This window comes from Orcinus orca, chromosome 20 (assembly GCF_937001465.1).
Source record: "Orcinus orca chromosome 20, mOrcOrc1.1, whole genome shotgun sequence".
Taxonomy (NCBI): domain Eukaryota; kingdom Metazoa; phylum Chordata; class Mammalia; order Artiodactyla; family Delphinidae; genus Orcinus; species Orcinus orca.
Window position 1 is genome coordinate 51427201 of NC_064578.1, and position 22094 is coordinate 51449294.

General features: G+C 46.6%; 1 protein-coding gene across 1 annotated transcript in view; it reads left to right on the forward strand.

Annotated features, from left to right (window-relative positions):
* The window catches only part of SULT2B1 (sulfotransferase family 2B member 1), a 33846-nt gene that overhangs the window by 4062 nt on the left and 7690 nt on the right, over positions 1 to 22094 (forward strand). The window contains exons 2-3 of the mRNA XM_004271090.2: positions 15890 to 16029; positions 21765 to 21973. Of these exons, the coding sequence (XP_004271138.1) occupies positions 15890 to 16029; positions 21765 to 21973 (349 nt within the window). The remainder of the gene's footprint in view (positions 1 to 15889; positions 16030 to 21764; positions 21974 to 22094) is intronic.

Consider the following 22094-nt stretch of genomic DNA (forward strand, 5'->3'; position numbering starts at 1 on the left):
CCTCCTTCCCTGGGGAGGCCAAGCTACTTGGATGATTTTATGGCTATAGTCCTTCCAGTCACAGAGCTGCTTTTCCCAAGGGGAAGGGTGCCACTAATAAAAAGGCAATAAACAAATAATTCCACCTGCGTGGCATTTGGGCAGCCAGAGAGGAAGTGGGGTTCTGGACCTCCACTAATAAATCAGGCGCCCTGGTGAGGATTAGAAAAAGATGCTCACAGCCCCACCTTCCCTTCTCCCCACCACTGGTCTCCCTGCAAGGGACCCAGGCTTGGAGAGTGAAGGGAAGGATGTGTTTCCGTTCCCTTGCTCTCTAGAGGCCGGGGAGGGGGCGGTAGGATGTGCGCCCACATCCCACTTATGCCTGCGGTCCTGCATAGGGATCAGGAAGTGGGAACATCCAGGACACACTTGGAAAGAACCAGAGCAGCCCAGTTTGCTGAAGGCAGGCTCTGGGGGATGCAGAGCGGGACCCAGTGGGCCATCAGTGGCATCGAATGCTGAGGCAAGAAGGGAGACCCTGGTCTCACTGGGAGGCCTGAATCAGACACCCCAAGAGTGGCGTGGCCGGCTACTCACAGGGGGACCTGGACCAGGGACCCCGAGGTCTCTGCCACTGCAGACAAGAATGCCCGCGTCACGAGTCAAGCTACCCGCAGGAAGTCAACCCTGTGTTCAAATCCCGCCCCTGTCACCCGCCGGCTGGGACCCACGCCGGGCAGACAGGGTTCGGCAGATAGCTGTGCATCAGTGAAACGGGTGTGGTGGGTGATGCCCCGGGACATGTCAGACTTGCCGTTCTCTGCTGAGTCAGGGATCACACGGTTTTCCTTCCTCCTTCTCTAATTCCCGTTCCTGAGCCAGGAACCCAGGTGCCAGGAAGGGTGGGGACGGGGTGAAAGATGGTAATAATTACAACTTTCCTGAGCGTTGGCCATACACCAGGCTTGTGCTCAGAACTTTGTGTGGCTGAACCCCTTCCGTTTCCACAACAGTCCTGTGAGGGTGATGATGTTAGGATTCCCATTTTACAGATGGGAAAGCTGAGGCCCAGAGAGGACTCGTACATCTGGGATTTGCTCCGGAGACCCCTCTCTTTACCTCCATGCTAGAGAAAGGGATCAGACAGGGGCCTGGAACTACAGGGAGGGGCTGCCCCTCTGTGGCCCCGTCACCTTCATGGGGTGGGGGTGGACGCTGGTCACCCCAGATGGGATCAATGAGTCTGTGGTCTGTCCACCCTCCAGACCAACACTGCCCCATAGATACATAACCCGAGCCCCCTAGGTAAACATTTTCTTAGTCCCATTAAACAAAAAGTAAAAGAAACAGTTGAAATTAATTTTAATTAGAAGTTTTATTTAACCTGTTATATCTGAAATATTCTTTCAACCTATAATCGATAGAAAAAAATATTAATAAGATACTTTAGTCTTTTCATAGTAAGCCTCTGAACACAGTGTGCACCTTCTCAAATCAGGTGCTAACCTTACATCAGAAAGATCTGATTTGCATTCAGTTCTCATCACCATTACAGCTGACAAAAGTCGATTCTCAGGCCTGAGCTTTTCCAAACCTGCATAAAAAAGTATTCTAATAATTGGGCTTCCCTCGTGGCGCAGTGGTTGAGAGTCTGCCTGCCGATGCAGGGGACGTGGGTTCGTGCCCCGGTCCGGGAAGATCCCACATGCCACGGAGCGGCTGGGCCCGTGAGCCATGGCTGCTGAGGCTGCGCGTCCGGAGTCTGTGCGCCACAACGGGAGAGGCCACAGCAGTGAGAGGCCCACGTGCCACACACACACACGCACACAAAAGTATTCTAATAATTGAATTGAGTGTCAGTGTTTCAGTTGAAATCAATAATAATTCAATAAAATTAAAAGTTGTGCCCCCCTCCGGGTTGCATGGGCCACATTTCAAGGGCTCAGTAGCTACACGAGGCCAGCGGCTGCCATGGTACAGAACAGTACGTTTCCATCGTCAGAGGAAGTTCTATTGGATGGCATGGCTCCAGGCTGCAAAGGCCTCAAGGGTGGGGAGAGGTACATAGTAGGGGCTTAATAAATATACGTTGGAAGGGAGAGAGAGAGAGAGAGCATAAGGGAAGAGAGAAAAGTCGAGAAGAGCCTTCAGGCTAAAGGCACAGCACATGCAGAGTTCCAACGGTGTGGTGGAGCATGGCGTATGCAGGGAACAAGTTGAACTTGACAGTGGGAACAGAACAACACTGGCTGTGCTAGCGTGGGGATCGAGGGGAGGTGGGGCAGTGCAAGCTACCAGGCCCACAAAGAATCTGCTGGGCTTTGAGGGACAGAGCCAGGGATGCAGGACAAAGAACCCTGAGAATTTGAAGAAAGTGATTCATTTCTTCAGCTAGATTGTTCTCTATCACCATCATCATCATCATCATCAAAGTAATAAATCAAAAAATCATTTAAAAGTGTGTATAGATTTTAAATGTGCAGGAATAGCCAGGGAAGAAAAAAAGAAAAAGAATGGGGAGGGAGAATTGACCCTATCAGAACTTAAAATCTATAAAGTTACTCTAATCCAAACAGTATGACATCCCACCCTATGACCCTGCAATTCCAATGCTACTTATTTGCCCAAGAGAAATGAGCATGTAGTTTCCACACGAAGACAAGTATGGTCACAGTGAGTTTATGCATATTAGCGGCACCCGGAAACAGCCATGAACAGGAGAATGGGTCAACACACCGTAATCTATTGATACAGTCGAACTCTACTCAGCCATGAAAAGGAACAAACTCTATAATGCACACACAAACATGGGTGCATGTCAAGAGTATTATGCTAAGCAAACGAAGCCAGATGCCAAGAGTACTTTCTATAAGTTGACAGCCCTAGAAGGCCCGAGACCAGCCAAGTCAATTTATGTGGAAAAACTCAGAAGAGTGGTAGCCTCAGGGTGGAGGTGTGAGCTAATTGGGAAGAAGCACCAGGAAGTGTTCTGGGGTGATCGACTATTTTATATTATGAGAGGGGTTTGGATTGCATGGAGGGATTATGCATTTGTCAAAATTCACTTAAAAGTAGGAGGCTTTGCGAGACAAAGTTCTAGCTGGCTGTCCACCCATCTCTACATCATGGTCATTTCTATGTGGGGGAATTGCAGGCGATATTCATTTTCTTCTCTATTATTTTTTGTATCTTCCAAATGTTCTATATGTAATTTTCATAAGCAGAAAAATAATGATTCCAAAACTTTAGGTGATAATAATTTCCATCTGTTATTAAAATAACTGAAAACACGAAAAAAAAAAAATAGGACGTTTCCTCAACAGGAAAGTAATGTTCAGGATGGAAATGGGATATCTCGCAGCTATTAAAAACATTTTTTTTATTGAATGAAAGATTCTTTAAATTCTATAGTGCTTTAAAATTTTCAAAAGTTTCACACACATGATTTCATATAATCCCATAATAATAACCCTTTTTTTTTTTTTTTTTTTTGCGGTACGCGGGCCTCTCACTGTTGTGGCCTCTCCCGTTGCGGAGCACAGGCTCCGGACGCGCAGGCTCAGCGGCCATGGCTCACGGGCCCAGCCGCTCCGCGGCATGTGGGATCTTCCCGGACCGGGGCACGAACCTGTGTCCCCTGCATCGGCAGGCGGACTCTCAACCACTGCGCCACCAGGGAAGCCCAATAATAACCCTTTTTAAAAAATCCCCTACCCCTATGTTGTTCCTCCCCCCTTCCCTCTCCCCCATGGTAACCACTAGTTTGTTCTCTATATCTGTGAGTCTGCTTCGTTTTTGTTTTATTCACTAGTTTGTTGTGTTTTGGGGATTCCACATATAAGAGACATCAGGCAGTACTGGTCTTTCTCTGTCTGACTTATTTCACTTAGCATAATGCCCTCCAAGTCCATCCATGTTGCTGCAAATGGAAAAATTTCCTTCCTTTTTATGACTGAGTAATATTATATATATATATATGTATATACATATCACTTTTTTTTTTTTTTTAAGTTGCGGCATGCGGGATCTTTTAGTTGCAGCATGCGGACTTCTTAGTTGCGTCATGCAGGCGGGATCTAGTTCCCCGAGCAGGGATCGAACCCCAGCCCCCTGCATTGCGAGTGCAGAGTTTTACCCGCTGGACCACCACGGAAGTCCTTATCACATCTCCTTTAGCCATTCATCTGTTAATGGACACTTAGGTTTCTTCCATACCACGGCAGTTGTCAATAATGCTCTGGAAGCTATTTTTAAAAACAAGGATTGTAGATCAGCTATACCCCAATAAAAATTAATTTAAAAAATAAGATAAAAACAAGGAGATAGCTGCAGAGAGATAGCTGCAGATTTGAAAAGACTGCCATAGTAGAGTAACTAAAAAATAAGCAAGATGCAGAGTAAGGTCTGATATCAATATTGCTTAGAAGGAGGACCGGGACTTCCCTGGTGGTCCAGTGGGTAAGACTCCCCACTCCCAATGCAGGGGGCCTGGGCTCCATTCCTGGTCGGGGAACTAGATCCCACATGCCTGTCACAACTAACCTGGAGCAGCCTAAATAAATAAATAATAAATAATTAAAAAAAAAAAAAAAAGTCGGACGAGCAGGAACAGAGAAGGAAGCTGAGTGTCCACACTGTGCTCGCACGTACTTCTACAAGTGCAGTTAAGGTACGCACCAAGCTGGTAGTATGGGCATCCCCAGAGGCTGGTATGGCCGTGCTGGGGGAGACCATTAACTTGTTAACAAGCCCAGATGATAATAAATACATATAACTTATTAATAAACCCAGATGATCAATAGATACAGAGAGACAATCCAATAATTTGTGATTTTCCCTTTTTTTTTTTTTTAATTTTTTTTTTTTTGGTCCTGCCGTGCAGCTTGTGGGATCTTAGTTCCCCAACCAGGGATTGAACCCAGGCCACGGCAGTGAAAGCACTGAGTCCTAACCACTGGACCTCCAGGGAATTCCTGTTATTTTCCTAATTAGATCTTCTAAAAAGAAGGAAAGGTACACATGTGCCGTATTAAGGCAGTCTAGCAGGTGTTAAAAACATCCCCCACTTCTGGATCTTAAGTCGGTAGAAGTTCATTTCAAACTCACATCCCAGCCCCACGTGGGCTCTCCTGGTGATGTGATGCCAGGCCCGGCTCTGCCATCCTCCACCCGTGACTCCCAAGTCCCCGGAGAAACCTCTCTGGTCCCACCAGCAACGGAGGCAGAGGGCTAGCACGTGGCAGTCACTGCCACTGTGTTCACCATTCAGAATTCAAGATGTGCAGAAGGGCATAAAATGGAAAATTCTGGTTCTCACAAACACCCCAGACCCATCCCCAGAGTAACCACTTCTAATGCTTACCTGCCAGAAAATTTTTCTCTATGTGTGTATCTTGTTTTTACTTGCTTTTTTGTTTGTTTGTTTTTGTTTTTGTTTCTTGTGGTACGCGGGCCTCTCACTGTTGTGGCCTCTCCCGTTGCGGAGCACAGGCTCCGGACGCGCAGGCTCAGCGGCCATGGCCCATGGGCCCAGCCACTCCACAGCATGTGGGATCTTCCCGGACCGGGGCACGAACCCGTGTCCCCTGCATCGGCAGGCGGACTCTCAACCGCTGCGCCGCCAGGGAAGCCCTACTTACTTATTTTTTAAACATAAGTGAGATACTACTTTATATCTGGCTCTGCCCCTTGTCTTTTCACTCTCTGTAATATCTCAGACATCTTCCCAGATAAATGCTACCTCCTTACCCCTCCGATCTTTTGGAATTTTCATAATGAAAATTCCAAGACATAGAAAAACGTTGGAGGAATTATTCAGCACGCACACCCTCTATACCCACTACTCCTAAAATTTTATTATACTTGTTTTATCATATATCTGTACATCTTTCTATCCATCCAGCAATCTGTATTGGTGATGCATTTCAAAGGAGTGATTTGCAACCATCAGAACATTTCACCTTAAACATTCCAGGCTGCATATTATGAAATAGAATTCAATACTTGTTTATGGGCTTTTTTTTTTAATAGATGATGTTTATGTACAGGGCACTGCACAAACTTATGAAGTGTGCCATTTTGAGAAATACATGTGTAACCCCAATCCCTATCAAAACATAAATGCCTCCTTTTGAATGGCTGGATTCCAAGGTTTGCAGGCAGTGATTTATTCATCCAGTCCTGATTTATTTATCCAGTTCTCTGTTGTTCAGGTCCCTCTTACAATGTTGCAATTAGCATGGTGGTCCATATATCACCGGGCACTTCCTCAAGGTCACCCATCCCATAAATTTCTGGAGGTCACGTTCATTTGTGCATCCAACAGATATAATGGAGCGCTGCCTGCCTGTCTGATGCTGGTTCTTGGAGGTGGGACATGGGAGAAGCAGAATTTCTGTTCCCTTGTAGCTACTACTAGTGGGGAAGATTGATTTCAAGAAGTCAATAGACAAAGAAAATAGTTACTAAGTATTAAAAGGGCTATGAAAGAAAAGAACAGAGTGCTGAGAGGGGTAAAAATGCGCATGGACCGGGTGTCCTCTGCTTGAGTGGAGGTGGCCTGTATAACTTAAAATGTTGCCAAGTGATCTCCCAAAGAGGTTATTCTAATGTCTCCTCAGCGGCCCCAGATGAGAGCAGGAGAGTGAAAGAGCCCGGTTCTCTGCGCTCTGGCCAAGGCGTGAGTCATTCCACTGAGGTGGAGGTGGCCAGAGGAGATGGGGACGCTTGAGGAGATGGGGACGCTCGCCCAGATGGGCTCCAGGCAGTGGAATTTCGGGAGGTGAGGGAAGGCACTCCTGCAGGCGAGAGCAGCTCAGGCAAAGGAGGGCGGCTGCCACCGCACAAGGTGCCCTGGGAATAAGGCGCACTGAACCCAGCTCAGGCTTGAGGAGCCTTGAAAACTCTCTCCCGAGAAAAGCAGGCGAGTTGACCACAGGCACCTGCTGTGAGTCAGCAGGACAGCGGGGCTGCGGAAAACCTCCTCATGCGGCCGGATCGCATGCATGGACGGGCGGGGCCCTCTCAGAGCAGTGGGGGTCAGTTTCAGTCCCACAAGACCCCTGAATGCCAGCAGCCTGCCCTCTCCCCGCCTTTGTACACACTATTCCCTCTGGTACACACACTCACAGCTCTTCCCTCACCTCCTTCGGGTCTGCTCAAATGTCACCTCCTCGGAGGGCCCTCCCCTGATTCCATCGATCTCAAATTGCAAACCCTCCCAACCCCAGACGCTTCCTGTCCCCCACCAGCTTCATTTTTTCCATCACCATCCGATACACTACATTTTGAACATTCTGTGTTAATTTTATTGTTCATTCAAACATAAACTGCAATAGGGATTTTTGTTTTGTTCTGATGTTTTTTGGTTTTGTTGTGTGTTTTGTCAGTTGTACTCACTTTCCTATCCCCCAGGGCCTGGCACATAGTAGGTGCTCAATAAATATCTGTGGGCCAAATGAATGAATTTGCCCCATCTTAGGCAAGATGGCCTAAAGCTCCTGGATGGGGAGCTCTCTTTGAACATCAGACTGGGAGGTCCCTGGAAAAGAGGTCCCTGGTCCCTGCCCACCCGTCACTGCTCGTTCATCAAATGAGACCAGAGAGGTTTTGAGAGTGACCTCGGGTTACACGGCAAATCGAAGGCAGGTCTGTAATACAGGCAAGGGTTGCTTCTCTGCACAACCCTGGGTAGCCAAGAGGGACGCTGGCCAACGGGATGTCTTGTTATAATAATGGTTAATGGGCGTTAAGTATTGACATTTATATGAACGAGGTTTTTTTTAAAAAAAAATCAATCAGTAAAATTGATTTGTGTGGGGGTGTGTGTGTATAGCTTTGTGAATTCTAACACATGTATAGATTTGTGTAACCATCACCACAATCAGAATACAAAACTGCACCATCAGCCCTTTGTAGTCACACCCTCCCCCATCCCTAGCTGCCCTCTCCCCTCCCACCCCTCATCCCCACAGCTACTGATCTATTCCCTGTCCATATACTTTTGTCTTTTGTCAGAAATGACATATTAGTTTCCTATTGCTGCTGCAGTAAATGACCACAAATGCAATACAAATCTGTGCTCATACATTTCTGGAGGTCAGAATTCTGAAATCAGTGTCGCTGGGCTAAAATCAAAGTGTTATCAGGGTGGCACTCCTCCCGTTCCCTTCTGTGCCTTTTCCAGCTCCTAGAGGCCCTGCATCCTTTGGCCCGTGGCCCCTTCCTCTGCCTCTTCAAAGCCAGCTGCGTAGCCTCTTCTGATCTCTCTCCTCTCTGACGTCTGCTTCCATTATTATATCTTCTCTCTCTGATTCTAACCCTCCTGTCTCCCTTTTACAAGGACGCTTGTGATTACATTTAGGGCCCACTGAATTCTCTCCCCATCTCAAAACCTGAACATAATCACAGCAGCAAAATCCCTTTTCTGGTGCAATGGATCATATTCGCATGGACCTCTTTGGGGGCTGGTCATCATTCCACCCACCACAGACATTAAATGGAATTGTACAGACGGCGATCTCCTGAGTCTGTTTTCCTTCACTCCACCCAATGCCTTTGGGACCCATCTGTGCGGTGGTGAGTATCCAAGGTTTGCTTCTTGTCCTTGCTGAATAGTACCGTGTGGTGTACATGTACCACTGTTTATCCACTCACCTGCTGACGGACGTTTGCGCTGCTCCCAGTTTCTGACGATTATGAATAGGGCAGCTATAAACATGTGAGTACAGACGTTGGTGTGAAAAAGAGTTTTTGTTTCTCTTGGGTGAACTCCCAGGAGAAGGAGAAACTCTGCTTTAAAATCTGTGCTTATCTTAAGATATTTCATTGAGGTTTATTGATATACAATATCGAATATAATACAATATAATGATAATAATTATAACATACACCTAGGAGTTAAATATTCCTGTGACCAAGGGGAAGGAGGTGGACACTGAGACTCAGAGAGGTCATGTAAGCTGCCTGAGGTCAAACCTAGGTCTTCCTGACCGCCCCCCACCCCCAAGACCCCAGAGCCCCTGCCCAGAATGAGCACACCTGAGGACAACTGTATGACGATTGGCGAGGCGCTACCCCATGGCACTGGGTGGGTTCAAAGCCCAGCTCTGCCGTCTGCCGCTGTGTGATGTTAGCCAAGTGACTTTGCCTCTCTGTGCCTCTACTTCCTCATTTGTAATGCGGGGATAGAAATACTATAGTGGGTAGCCTCCTAGAGTTGTTGAGGAAATAAACGAACTAAGGCACATAATGTAGTGAGGAGTGTCGGGCCAGGGGGCACTGTGAGTGTTATTTGTATTTCTTCATAAATATTGATGGAGGCCCTCCGTGTTTTGATATGTTGGCAATCCAGACAGAACGCCCCCCCGCCCAGGCTACAGAGGGCCTTGAGCTCTGGGCCACGTGGGGGATGAACAGGAAGGAGAAACTGGAGGCCAAGAGACTCTGGAGGAGGCTGCGTTGAGGGTCCAGGGGGGCGAGGAGGAGACCTGAGCTGGACAGGGGTAGTGGGGACAGAGAAGAAGAGCTAAGGCCTGGTGGACTGGGGGGCGGGGGGATGGGAGGAAGGAGGATCGCCAGGTTGGGCCATTCTCAGAGTTTTATGTCCTGGGGTCTCCCTAGCAGAGCAGGCCAGGCCCCTTCGAGGAGGCTAAGTACGTCCTTGGCCCATTGCCCGTCATGTGGGCTGTAGCTCTGTCCGCTGTTCCTCCTGCGGCTGGTCTCTGCCCCAGTCCAGCTGTCACCTTCATTCCTCTGCTCCAACCAAGCAATAGCCGCATGCCAGGCCCTGGACCTGGCACGGGAAAAGAATAGGCTCGGAGCCCAAGGAGAGGAAAGGTCACCCCAGGGCCAGATTTAATTTACAAGGTGGGGAGAGAAGACACACAGCACCTGTTTGGGGACACACAGTAAGATTCAGCCCAGCAGGAATGCAGGTGGGGGTCCCCCCTCTCCAGCCTCCTGGCAGGAGGAACAGCTGATGCAAGGCCAGAGGCTGGAATAGTGCTTGGTGCACTGGGGGGCTTTGACTGGAGTAGGGGGATGTGGGGAAGGAGGGCCTGGAACAGAACTGTCTACGGGGCTGAGGTTCAAATCTCAGCTCTGCTCGGTACTTGCCGCATGGCCTTGGCCAAATCGCTTCCCCTCCCTCAACCTCCATTTTCTCACCTGTCGCCTCAGAACATGCAGGGAGATCCCAGCTCTCCCCCAGTCACGTCTCGATTATTTATTAAACGTTGATGCTCAGTCATTTACTGAGCAATAGTTGTTCTCGGCCCAGAGGGCGCATGGTAAGGTCTGGACACGGTTGACCTGGAATGAGGCCAGGCTTTGGAAGTTTCTAAAGTCCCCAGAGGGGATTCTAAAATGCCTAGGGCTGAGAACCACAGAGGCAGGTGTTAGGAGGTAACAAGTGCTCTTTGAGTTTCCTTAACTTTTTTCCTGGTAACCCCTTCATTCATTCACCCATTTATTCATTCAAACGTTCATTCATCACACATTCATTTATTCACACATTCGTTCAATCACACATTCATTCATTCGCACATTCATTCAACCACACATTCATTCATTCACACGTTCATTCATTCAGTCAAATACTGGTTGGACACCAACAATGTGCCGGCACTGTGGATTCCACCCTGGCCTCCACCCTGGCCCCGCAATTTGGAGATTGTAAGTGCTGAGGAGGATGGCAGGACACCCTCATATTTATTCATGTATGCATTCAGTGACTATTTCAAGGACTCCTGAAGGGCACAGTATCTTTTCCTGGTTGGCAACCCCATTTTCCTCTCCGGTAAGCTGGGGAGAACACTTCTCCTTCAAGGAGCTGTTGGTGAGATCAAAGACAAAAATAGCGCTGCACGCTAAAGGGCGCTTCAGTGTCCTGAGCATTTATTAGGAGCCAGGGGCTTAATGTATATTATCCCTTTTAATCTTTAGGTAGGATTAAAACCTTGAGGTTGAGATTACTGTTATCTTCATGTGTCAGAAGAGGAAACTGAGGCTCAAAGAGGTGAGATCTGCTGCCCAGGGCACAGAGGGAGCACATGTGACCCACCAGAGCCAAGACCCAGGCACTTAGCAGCTAATCTGCCTAGTGACTGATGGCCTCACAGCCCCGCCCACTGGCCTAAATCCGCCTGGCAACTAGTGACATCACTAATTCTGCTGCCTGCGCTCAACCTATGACATCACTGAACAATAAAGTAATTACAATAAGCTGAGGGCCTACTGTGTGCCAAAGGCGGTGCCAAGCAGCCCCTCCTCTGGGCTCACACGATGCCCGGTGTTGCCTCTATTACTAAGTATAATCATAACGATAATTTTAGCCTGGATTTATCGAATGCAGACCACAAGCCAGGCTCTATTTTAATCATTTTTATTTCTTTGGGTGCATTAAACCCTCCCACTATCTCTATTTTTTAAAAATTAATAAACATTTATATAGTGTATATTCCTATGTCAGGCCCCGTTCTAAGCACTTTTTACATGCTCACGACCATCCTATGAGGTAATGTTTACTTATTATCCCCATTTTATGGATGGAAGGACTGAAGCGCAGAGAGGATGAATGACTTGCCCACAGCCACATGACTGGAGAGAGGTAGGATTCAGACTCAGGTATTCCGGCTCCAGGGTTTATGCCGTTAACCAAGACACCATGCTACTTCTCCTATCTCCTATTTTACAGTTGAGGAAACTGAGGCCTAGAGAGATTAAGCCCCAGGCCTCAGCTCTGCTAGAGAGTGCCAAAGCCAGACTCTGAGCCTGCAATGTCCAGCTCCAGAAACACAATATTTCTCACATCTGTCTTACTTAGGTTACTTAGAAACAGGGCCTGCAAAGCCCCTGCCACCGCCCCTCTGAGGTGACCAGCGCTTCCTTCCTGGTCCCCTGGGGAACATCCCCCAGCCAGGAACAAAGTCTTTTCCAACAGACCCTAGACCACATGCCAGCTTCCTCCGTAGCCTCCCCACGGCCCCGCCTTGGGACACTGCCCTTTGGAAACCCTGGCTGGGCTGAGCCTTACCTGGGCTCCCCAGAGCCCTCCTTTGACCCCAGGCAGAGGAAACAATTCTCTAGCTTTTGTCCTTCTCCTGCAAGCCTGAACCTGGTGCCAAGCCTTGGAGAAATTCCCCATCCCTCAAATCTCTGAAGCTGGTGGAGGCCTTCAGGAAAGACACTGGGAGATCCCTGGGCAAGTCACAGCCTTCAATGGGCCTCAGTTTCCTCATCTGTCAACTGGGCGCACAAGGGAAAACTAACAGAAAAGGCCTGTGCAAGACAGCTGGGGTTTCACCTTCACTGGGCCCAGCACCTCGTCTCCATTTTTTTTTTCCCTTGCCTCATTTTTATTAAAAACAGTTGTTTTAGTGGGAAGCATAATTTTTTCCCTTTAATGTTTTATTCATTCATTGCAAGTTTTTTTTTAACATCTTTCCTGGAGTATAATTGCTTTACAATGGTGTTTTAGTTTATGCTTTATAACAAAGTGAATCAGCTATACATATACATATATCCCCATATCTCTTCCCTCTTGCGTCTCTCTCCCTCCCACCCTCCCTATCCCACCCCTCTAGGTGGTCACAAAGCACTGAGCCGATCTCCCTGTGCTTCCCACTAGCTATCTACTTTACATTTGGTAGTGTGTATATGTCCATGCCACTCTCTCACTTTGTCCCAGCTTACCCTTCCCCCTCCCTGTGTCCTCAAGTCCATTCTCTAGTAGGTCTGCGTCTTTATTCCCTTCCTGCCCCTAGGTTCTTCATGACCTTTTTTTTTTTTTTTTAGATTCCATATATATGTGTTAGCATACAGTATTTGTTTTTCTCTTTCTGACTTACGTCATTCTGTATGACAGACTCTAGGTCCATCCACCTCACTACAAATAACTCAGTTTCATTTCTTTTTATGGCTGAGTAATATTCCATTGTATATATGTGCCACATCTTCTTTATCCATTCATCTGTTGATGGACACTTAGGTTGTTTCCATGTCCTGGCTATTGTAAATAGACCTGCAATGAACATTGTGGTACATGACTCTTTTTGAATGATGGTTTTCTCAGGGTGTATGCTCAGTAGTGGGATTGCTGGGACCTATGGTAGTTCTATTTTTAGTTTTTTAAGGAACCTCCATACTGTTCTCCATAGTGGCTGTATCAATTTACATTCCCACCAACAGTGCAAGAGGGTTCCCTTTTCTCCACACCCTCTCCAGCATTTATTGTTTGTAGATTTTTTGATGATGGCCATTCTGACTGGTGTGAGATGATATCTCATTGTAGTTTTGATTTGCATTTCTCTAACGATTAATGATGTTGAGCATTCTTTCATGTGTTTGTTGGCAATCTGTATATCTTCTCTGGAGAAATGTCTATTTAGGTCTTCTGCCCATCTTTGGATTGGGTTGTTTGTTTTTCTGATATTAAGCTGCATGAGCTGCTTGTAAATTTTGGAGATTAATCCTTCGTCAGTTGCTTCATTTGCAAATATTTTCTCCCATTCTGAGGGCTGTCTTTTCGTCTTGTTTCTGGTTTCCTTTGCTGTGCAAAAGCTTTGAAGTTTCATTAGGTCCCATTTGTTTATTTTTGTTTTTATTTCCATTCCTCTAGGAGGAGGGTCAAAAAGGATCTCGCTGTGATTTATGTCATAGAGTGTTCTTCCTATGTTTTCCTCTAAGAGTTTTATAGTGTCCAGTCTTACATTTAGGTCTCTAATCCATTTAGAGTTTATTTTTGTGTATGGTGTTAGGGAGTGTTCTAATTTCATTCTTTTACATGTAGCTAGCTGTCCAGTTTTCCCAGCACGACTTATTGAAGAGGCTGTCTTTTCTCCATTGTATATTCTTGCCTCCTTTATCAAAGATAAGGTGACCATAGGTGCATTGCAAGTTTTATTAAAGTAAAACACAAGTGCTGTGAGCAGAGCTTCAGTCAATTGCCCAAGGAATTTTGCAGAGGGCGCGCCTTGTAACCAGCTCCGCCCCCATCTGCCCCCACTTCCCAGGGGTAAGCATCTTCCTGCCTTCTAACATCATAGGTGATTTGTCCCTGTGTTTGAACTTCCCCTAATTCGAATCATATCATCTAGACTCTCTTGTGTCCTTCATCCCCCGTTCAACATTTTGTTTCTGAGTTTTACCTGTGTGGTGGGACCCTAGCCCTCTTTATAAATCCTCACAATATCTATAAATCCTCTTCACTACCCCGAAATGAAATCCACAGACAGTATAATCCACTTACACGCATAATTTTTCCCCCAGTTCGATGTATTGTCCTAAGTGTACCAGAAAGGACCGCAAATGGAAATTAGCACCGAGTAACGGCTAAGAATGGGCAAATCCGTGTTTCATGGGGCCTGAAGCTTATACTGTTTTGAGGGGATTCCCCTTAAGAAAAAGAATCAGGGGCATTCCTTGGCGGTCCAGTGGTTAGGACTCTGCGCTTCCACTGCAGGGGGCCCGTGTTCAATCCCTGGTCTGGGAAATAGGATTCCACAAGCCACCTGGCGCGGCCAGAAAAATAAATAAATAATTTTTTAAAAAAAAGAAAGAAAGAATCAGTACGTGTGACTGCAACATTAGGAAGAAGGAATGTTTGTTTAGAACGAGAAAAGAAATTACAGTGACTTGTCTCATTCTGAAAGCTGGCAAACACTCCAAATATTCCAGAAAAATAACACACCGGCTTCTGGCTTCAAACCTGAGTCTCCTCCTCCACCCCATACTTTTGGTGCCAAGCGCCCCTGGGCATGTGATAGCGTGATCCGACTTCCGTGTCCCCAGCCTTCCTGTCATTACTTGCGCCCAACTAGTGTCCCGGAAGCAAATCCTGCACCCAGCCAGCTCGCCATCCCATAACTACACACAGACATGACCGCAAACCTTGTAAATATCCCAGGAAAGTCCAATGAAATGTATCCCCAACTCAGCTTTACCTTAGCCAGGTCCCCAAAACACCTATCGCTCTCCCACGCCAGGGTCAGGAGATCTCGAGGGAGGCTGCAAAGGCAAGAGTGATCGAATTAAACGGATTGTTCTCAATACATCTCACTTTGGAAAACTGTACTTCCTTGTATGGTTATATGAACACATTGCAGGGTTTTGGGAAAAGCAGCTTGAGTGAGGGGTTTGACGCTTAAGACTGCCCCAGCTTCCCAGGGACTCCACATCTGGTTTTCGCAGGTGGCCCTGCCGCTCTGTGGCCGCTTAGGAATGGGCAGGGCACCTGACTCTTTGGCCTATGTCTGTAAAATGGGGGGTGCTGCCTTTCTGGAGGGTTGGGGTGAAGAGTAAACATGTGGAAAGCGCTTAGTCCCACTTTGCAGAGGTGAAGCGCTGCTTGTCCCGCCAGCTGTGTGGCTTTGGGCAAGTCACTCAACCTCTCTGTGCCTCGCTTCCTTCATCCAGAAAATGGGGATAATAATCATTGTCACCTCATAGGATTGTTATGGGGTGTTAGTAAACCATCCTCACTTTGCAGATGAGGAAAAGGGCGCAGAGAAAATTCCTTGCCAGCGTTCCACCAGCGAGCGGGGTGCACCTCGCCCATCTCCTTGCTTGCCCTCCATCACCTGCCCCGAGATCCCTCCGCCACTTTCTGCCGCCATCTGTCCTGGAGGCCTCAGCTGTAAAGCTGGACCCTTGTGTAGGCTCCTGGGACCTCGAAGGACACTCAAATGCAGGCCCCGTGGGACTTCCCTGGCGGTCCAATGGTTAAGACTCCGCACTTCCACTGCAGGAGGCACGGGATCGATCCCTGGTCGGAGAACTAAGATCCCGCCTGCAGCCGACCTTAAAAAAAGAAAAAAGCAGGCCCCCTGGCCCCCCACTCTCCCAGGGGTGACACCTGTCCTCGCCTCCTTCCCGGTCCTTACGGTGTCTCTCCCCCACCCTCCTACAGCCAGAATTTGTCAGGCGAATACTTCAGGTATAAAGGCATCCTCTTCCCCGTCGGCATCTACTCACCTGAGAGCATCAGCATCGCAGAGAACTCGGAAGTGCAGGACGATGACATCTTCATCATCACCTACCCCAAGTCAGGTACCCGCTGGGCCGGGGCAGGGGTGCTACGGAGAATGTTGTGGGTGATGAGAAGGGTACACTAAGGAGAATGGAAGAGGAAAGAGGGAGGGGGTGGGGCGGATGGGGGACGCCTTGGTCCGTTGAGAACCGAGGTGAGCTTGGCCTTTGCACTGGCAGGTCCCTCCGCCAGGGGGCACCCTTCCCACCAGATCCCTGTGGGCCTCGCTCCCTCCCTTCCACCGGGCTGGCTCTCACACCCACTGGGAGGCCTTCCCGGACCTCCTTGGCTAAAATAGCGTCCCCATCCTGTCCCTCTCTATCCCTTAACGCCCCTCATATTTTTCTTCACTGACGGCCACTATATCGTATTTTCATTTGTTGATTTAGTCTGGCTTCCTCACTAGAACATGGCTCAGTGAGTACAGATATTCCGGTTTGTCTTGATCGCGGCTGTGTTCTTTCAACCTAAAACAGTGCCTGGAACTTATTCAATAAATATTTCAGGAAGGAAGGAAGGAGGGAAGGAAGGAAGGAAAGAAAGATCTTAATTTTCTCCATTCGGTTACTGAAATGCTACTTACTGTTTGTCTACCACGTGCAGAGACACAGCTCTGAACAAAGGAGACATTTGTTGGGAGATACAGGCTTCATTTAAACATGCAGTCGCCTATATTACTATCTAATTAGAGTTAGGGTGGGTCCCCTCCCCCCCAAGGAAAGGTGAAGAGAGCATTAAGTGTAGGTAATAAGAAGGTCTGCGGGATAAGGGCAGGCTTCCTGGGGAGAAGATGTTCATGCAGAGAGTTGGAATCTGCAGAGCAGTTTGAGTGGGAAAGGGTATCCTAGACAGAGGGACAGCATGTGCAAAGGCCCTGAGGTGGGAGGTGGCTCGGTGAGTTTGAGGAAGCAAGAGAAGGTCAGTGGGACTGCGGTGGAGGGAGTGACAGGAGAGGCCCGGTGGCAGGGGGTGGGGGAGTTCTTCTCTAAAATGTTGGAGCTGCCTTCTTAATGTTTTTCAAAATATTTTTGAAAATTTTCAAAATATTATATTCACCTTTTCCAGCATAGAGTTCGATGAGGGTTTTTTTGCTTTTTGGTAACATTAAAAAAAATAATTCACATACCATACAACTCACCCATTTGAAAGTGTCAAAATCTATGGCTGTAGTATATTCATCAAGTTGTGCAACCATCACTACAGTCAACGTTAGAACATCTTCATCACCCCTAACAAGAAACTCCGTACCCATTAGCCATCACCTCCCAATCCCATCCACATCCCTAAGCCTTAGGTATCTGCTTTCTCACTGTATGGACTTGCCCGTTCTGGACGTTTCAGATAAATGGAATGATACAATATACGGTCTTTTGTGTCTGGTATCTTTCACTTAGAGTAATGATTTTGAGGTTCATCCAAGTTGTTGTCAGTGCTTCCTCCCTTTTTATGGCCGAATAATATTCCATGATATGGTTATACTATATCCTGCTTATTCATTTATCAGTTGATAAACAATCAGTTGGTTTGTATTCACTCTTTGACTCTTATGAATAATGCTTGTAGGAACATTGATATAAAAATCTGTCTGTGGATGTGTTTTCATTCCTCTTGGAGTTCTATGAGTTTTGAGAGACATATACAAGATACACCACAATCAAGATATAGAGCAGTTCAGGGACTTCCCTGGTGGTCCAGTGGTTAGGACTTGGCACTTCCACTTCAGGAGGCCTGGGTTCAATCCCTGGTGGGGGAACTAGGATCCTCCAAGCCATGTGGCATGGCCAAAAAAAAAGATATAGAACATTTCCATCACCCACCTAAAACAAACAAAAAAACCCTTCATACCTTTTGTGGTCAGCTCCTTCCTCAACCCAGCCCCGGGCAACCATTGATCTGTTTGCGGCCCCAATAGTTTTGGCTTTTCCAAAATGTCATATACATGGAATCGTACCCTATGTAGCTTTTGAGACGGACTTCTTTCACTCAGCATAATGCATTTTAGATCCATCCAAGTTGTATATTTTTATTGCTGAGGAGTATTCCATCAGCTGGATGGACCACGGTGGGTTTATCTATTCATCTGTTGAAGGACACCTGGGTATTTTTCCAGTTTGGGATGAGTATGAATACAGCTGCTATGAAGCTTTGTGTACAAGTGTCTGCATGGAAATACGTTTTCGTTTATCTTGGGTAAATACTTAGAAGTGGGATTGCTGAGTTTATGGGAATTATGTATGCTTAACTTTATGAGAAACTGTCAAACTGGTTTCCATAGTGGAAACCATCTTGCACTTTTTGGCAAGCTGGTTTACCATCTTGCATTCTCTCCAGCAACATAGGTGGGCTCCAGATGCTCTGCTTCCTTGTCAGCACTTGATATTGTCAAGTTTTTTAAAAAGTCATTCTAACAGATGTGTTCTAGTATCTCATTGTGGTTCGAATTTGCATGTCTCTAGTGGCTAATGATGTTGAGCATCTTTTCAGGGGCTTACTAGCCATCATTATCTTTCTTGGTAATGTGTCTGTTCCACTTTTTTTTTTTTTCCTCTTTTTAACTGGGTTGTTTGTTTTCTAATTATTGAGTTTTGAGAGTTCTTTATATAATCTGAGTACACATCCTTTATCAGATATGCCTTTTGCAAATATTTTCTCTGAGTCTGTGGCTTGTCTTTTCATTTTCTTTTCAGTGTCTTCTCAGAGCAAAAGTTTAAATTTTGATGAGCTCCAATCGTCAATTTTTTCTTTAATGGATCAGACTTTTGATGTCACAGCTATGAAATCTTTTCCTAAACCAAAGGCATAAAGATGGCCTTTATATTTTCTTCTAGAAGCTTTACAGTTTTCGATTTTACACTAAAGTCTATGATCTATTTTAAGATAATTTTTATGTGTGGTATGAGGTATAGATCAAGGTTCTTTGTTTGCATATGGTTGTCCAGTTATTCTAGCTATTTTTTAAAGTTTAAAATATCTTAATTTCTCTCTTAGAAAGTAATGCATTCATAGTTCAAAATTCAAGAGGTACAAAAAGGTTTACACTGTAACATCTCTCTTCTCCCACAGTCACCAGTAGTCTCTGTGTATCTTTCCAGAATTTGCATGTACAAAAAAAAGTGTACATAATTTTTTTTAACTTTTTTCCCACAAAGGTTAACACGATACACGCCATTTTGCCTCATGTTTTTGTTTTGTTTTGTTTTGTTTTATGGTTGTGCTTCTTTTTCCTTGTATTTTGATATCATCCTATCTTAGAACTGTAAACAAAAGCTTCCTGGTTTTTGTTTTTTCTTACAGTTCCATAGTATTGCATAACATTAGATGTACAAGAATTCTTGTTTAATTAGTTCCTCACTGATTAGCTTTTCCTGGTTTCCAATCTTTTGCATTTATTTATTTTTTTAAATTTATTTATTTATTTTTGGCTGCGTTGGGGGTCTTCCTTGCTGCACGTGGGCTGGGCTTTCTCTAGTTGGGGTGAGCGGGGGCTACTCTTCACTGCAGTGCACGTGCTTCTCATTGTGGTGGCTTCTCTTGTTGCAGAGCAGGGGCTCTAGGCACACGGGCTTCAGTAGCTGTGGCGGCTTAGTCGCTCCGCGGCATGTGGGATCTTCCCGGACCAGGGCTCGAACTCATGTCCCCTGCATTGGCACGCGGATTCTTAACCACTGCACTACCAGGGAAGTCCCCGGTCTTTTGCATTTATACACCATATAAACTTTACACACAATGCCACATCTTGTGCAAGTGTCATTTGCACACGTATGCGTTTATCTGTAGAACAAATTCCTAGATATGGATTGCTTGGTCAGAGCCTCTGTGCGTTTGCAATTTTGATGAATATAGCCAAATTTCCCTCCACAGAAGTTGTGGAAATCTGTTCCCCAAACAGCAGGCTTTGTTTGAAATAGCTTTGGTGATAGACGGTAGTAGTGATGTTTGCACAACAATGTGAATGTACTTAATGCCTCAGAACCGTACTCTTAAAAATGGTTAAATTGGTAAATTTCATGTTAGGTATCTTTTGCCACATACCCACAAAAAAAGAATTATTAAGTGGTAACAGGGGATTAAAACACCAAGGGGTAAAGAGAACCCTAAACAATACAGGAAGAGCCAATACGGGGCTAAGCCCCTCCCTCTAGGACTGAAGCAGAGAGCACCCAAGGAAATTTGCTTTGGGATGCGGGGCGGGGTGAGGGGGAGTAAGTGTCACTGGGGTCTACTGCACTGCTGGCCGCTGTCCATCACAAGAGCTGGCTGGGAGAAGCCCAGGAGAACCACGAGGAGAAATCCCATCCTTCTGCAGGGTTCCTCTGCGCCCTCTACTGACACAGCTTCACATTGCGCTAGGTGGCAAAGGAGATCCGTTTACACAGCTCCAATGGCACAAAGCAGGGCAACCAAGAGTGGATTTGGAGCTGAGAGGCGATACACTGGGAACTGGCACGGGGTAGTTCTTAGAATCCAGAACAATATAATACTAATGCCAGGTGATTGTTCACATTACGATGATTTCTCATCTGACCTACCTGTAATTTCCTGGAATCCAGACCTGTGAACTGGGTCATGGATGAGATCCCTTCCTACTATGTGACGTTTGTGGTTCCCTCGAGAAATCAAGGGCTTACTCCCATGAAAGGGCAGTGAAAAGAGCTGAGATTTCAAGTCTAGCCACCTGAATTCAGTTCCAGCTTCCTCTATGTATTAACGGAGTGCTTCAGAATCTCAGAAGCTGGACCCAATAGCAATTTATTTCTTGGGAATTCCCTGGCAGTCCAGTGGTTAGGACTCCATGCTTTCACTGCCGAGGGCCCGGGCTCAATACCTGGTTGGGGAATTAAGATCCCACAAGCTGCGTGGCGCCGCCAAAAAAAAAAAAAAAGAAATTTATTTCTCATTCCTGTAAATTCCAGCTAGTGCTGGATAGATGGGGGGAAGTGGGGGGGGGGAATCCATGCAGTCTCCAGCATCCTGGCTCCTTCCATCTTATGGCTCTGCCATCCCCAGGAGCCCCAGTTTCCACTGGCATCTCTGCACTCAGCCAGCAGGGGGAGGGGGTGGGGGTGGGGGTGGGGGGGTGGAGAGGAGGTGTCACGTGGCCGGTGTTTATGGGCCAAGTCTGGAAATGGCTGCACATGGCTGCCACTGCACTTCCTTGGCCAGAACTCAGTCCCACGGTCCCACATGTAGCTTCAGGGGAGGCTGGAAAAATGTCGTCCTGTCATATTCCCGGTAGAGAAACGAAATGGGGTTGGGTGGACAGTTGCCACTTCCAAGCTTTGCCGCCTTAGTTAGCAACTTTGTTTCTTTGAGCTTCAATTTCCTGCTTTGAAAATAAAGATAACCAACCCTAAGTGGGAAGAGGGAGGGATAAATTAGGAGTTTGGGATTAACAGATACACACTACTATATATAAAAGAGAGAAACAGCAAGGACCTACTGTGTAGCACAGGGAACTATATTCAATATCTTGTAATAACCTACAATGGAAAATAATCTGAAAAAGATATATATATATATATATATAAAATATCTGAATCACTTTGTTGTACACCTGAAACTAACACAAGATTGTAAATCAACTATACTTCAATTTTAAAAAAACATAACCAATCCTAACTTCTGTGCTGTGTGAGGAATCCATGCATTAAACATATGTAGCAAATTCTACAATACATGCAGCCATTATGAATTTGATTGTATCCCCCCTTCACCCCTCCCCACCTCTGATTAATTTGCCCAATTCTTCCAACAGGCACAAACTGGATGATTGAGATCCTCAGCTTAATCCTAAAGGACGGGGACCCCTCCTGGATCCGCTCAGTGCCCATTTGGAAGCGGTCGCCCTGGTGTGAAGCCATCATGGGTGCCTTCAGCCTCCCCGACCAGCCCAGCCCTCGCCTCATGAGTTCTCACCTCCCCATCCAGCTCTTCACCAAGGCCTTCTTCAACTCCAAGGCCAAGGTGTGGGAGGATGGAGGGGAGTGTGTGTTGGTGGGGCAAAGTATAACTAACTGAGGAACTCAGCACTTATTTATTGAGGACCTACTGTGTGCCCGGCCCTGATCTAGAACAGCAGCAAATA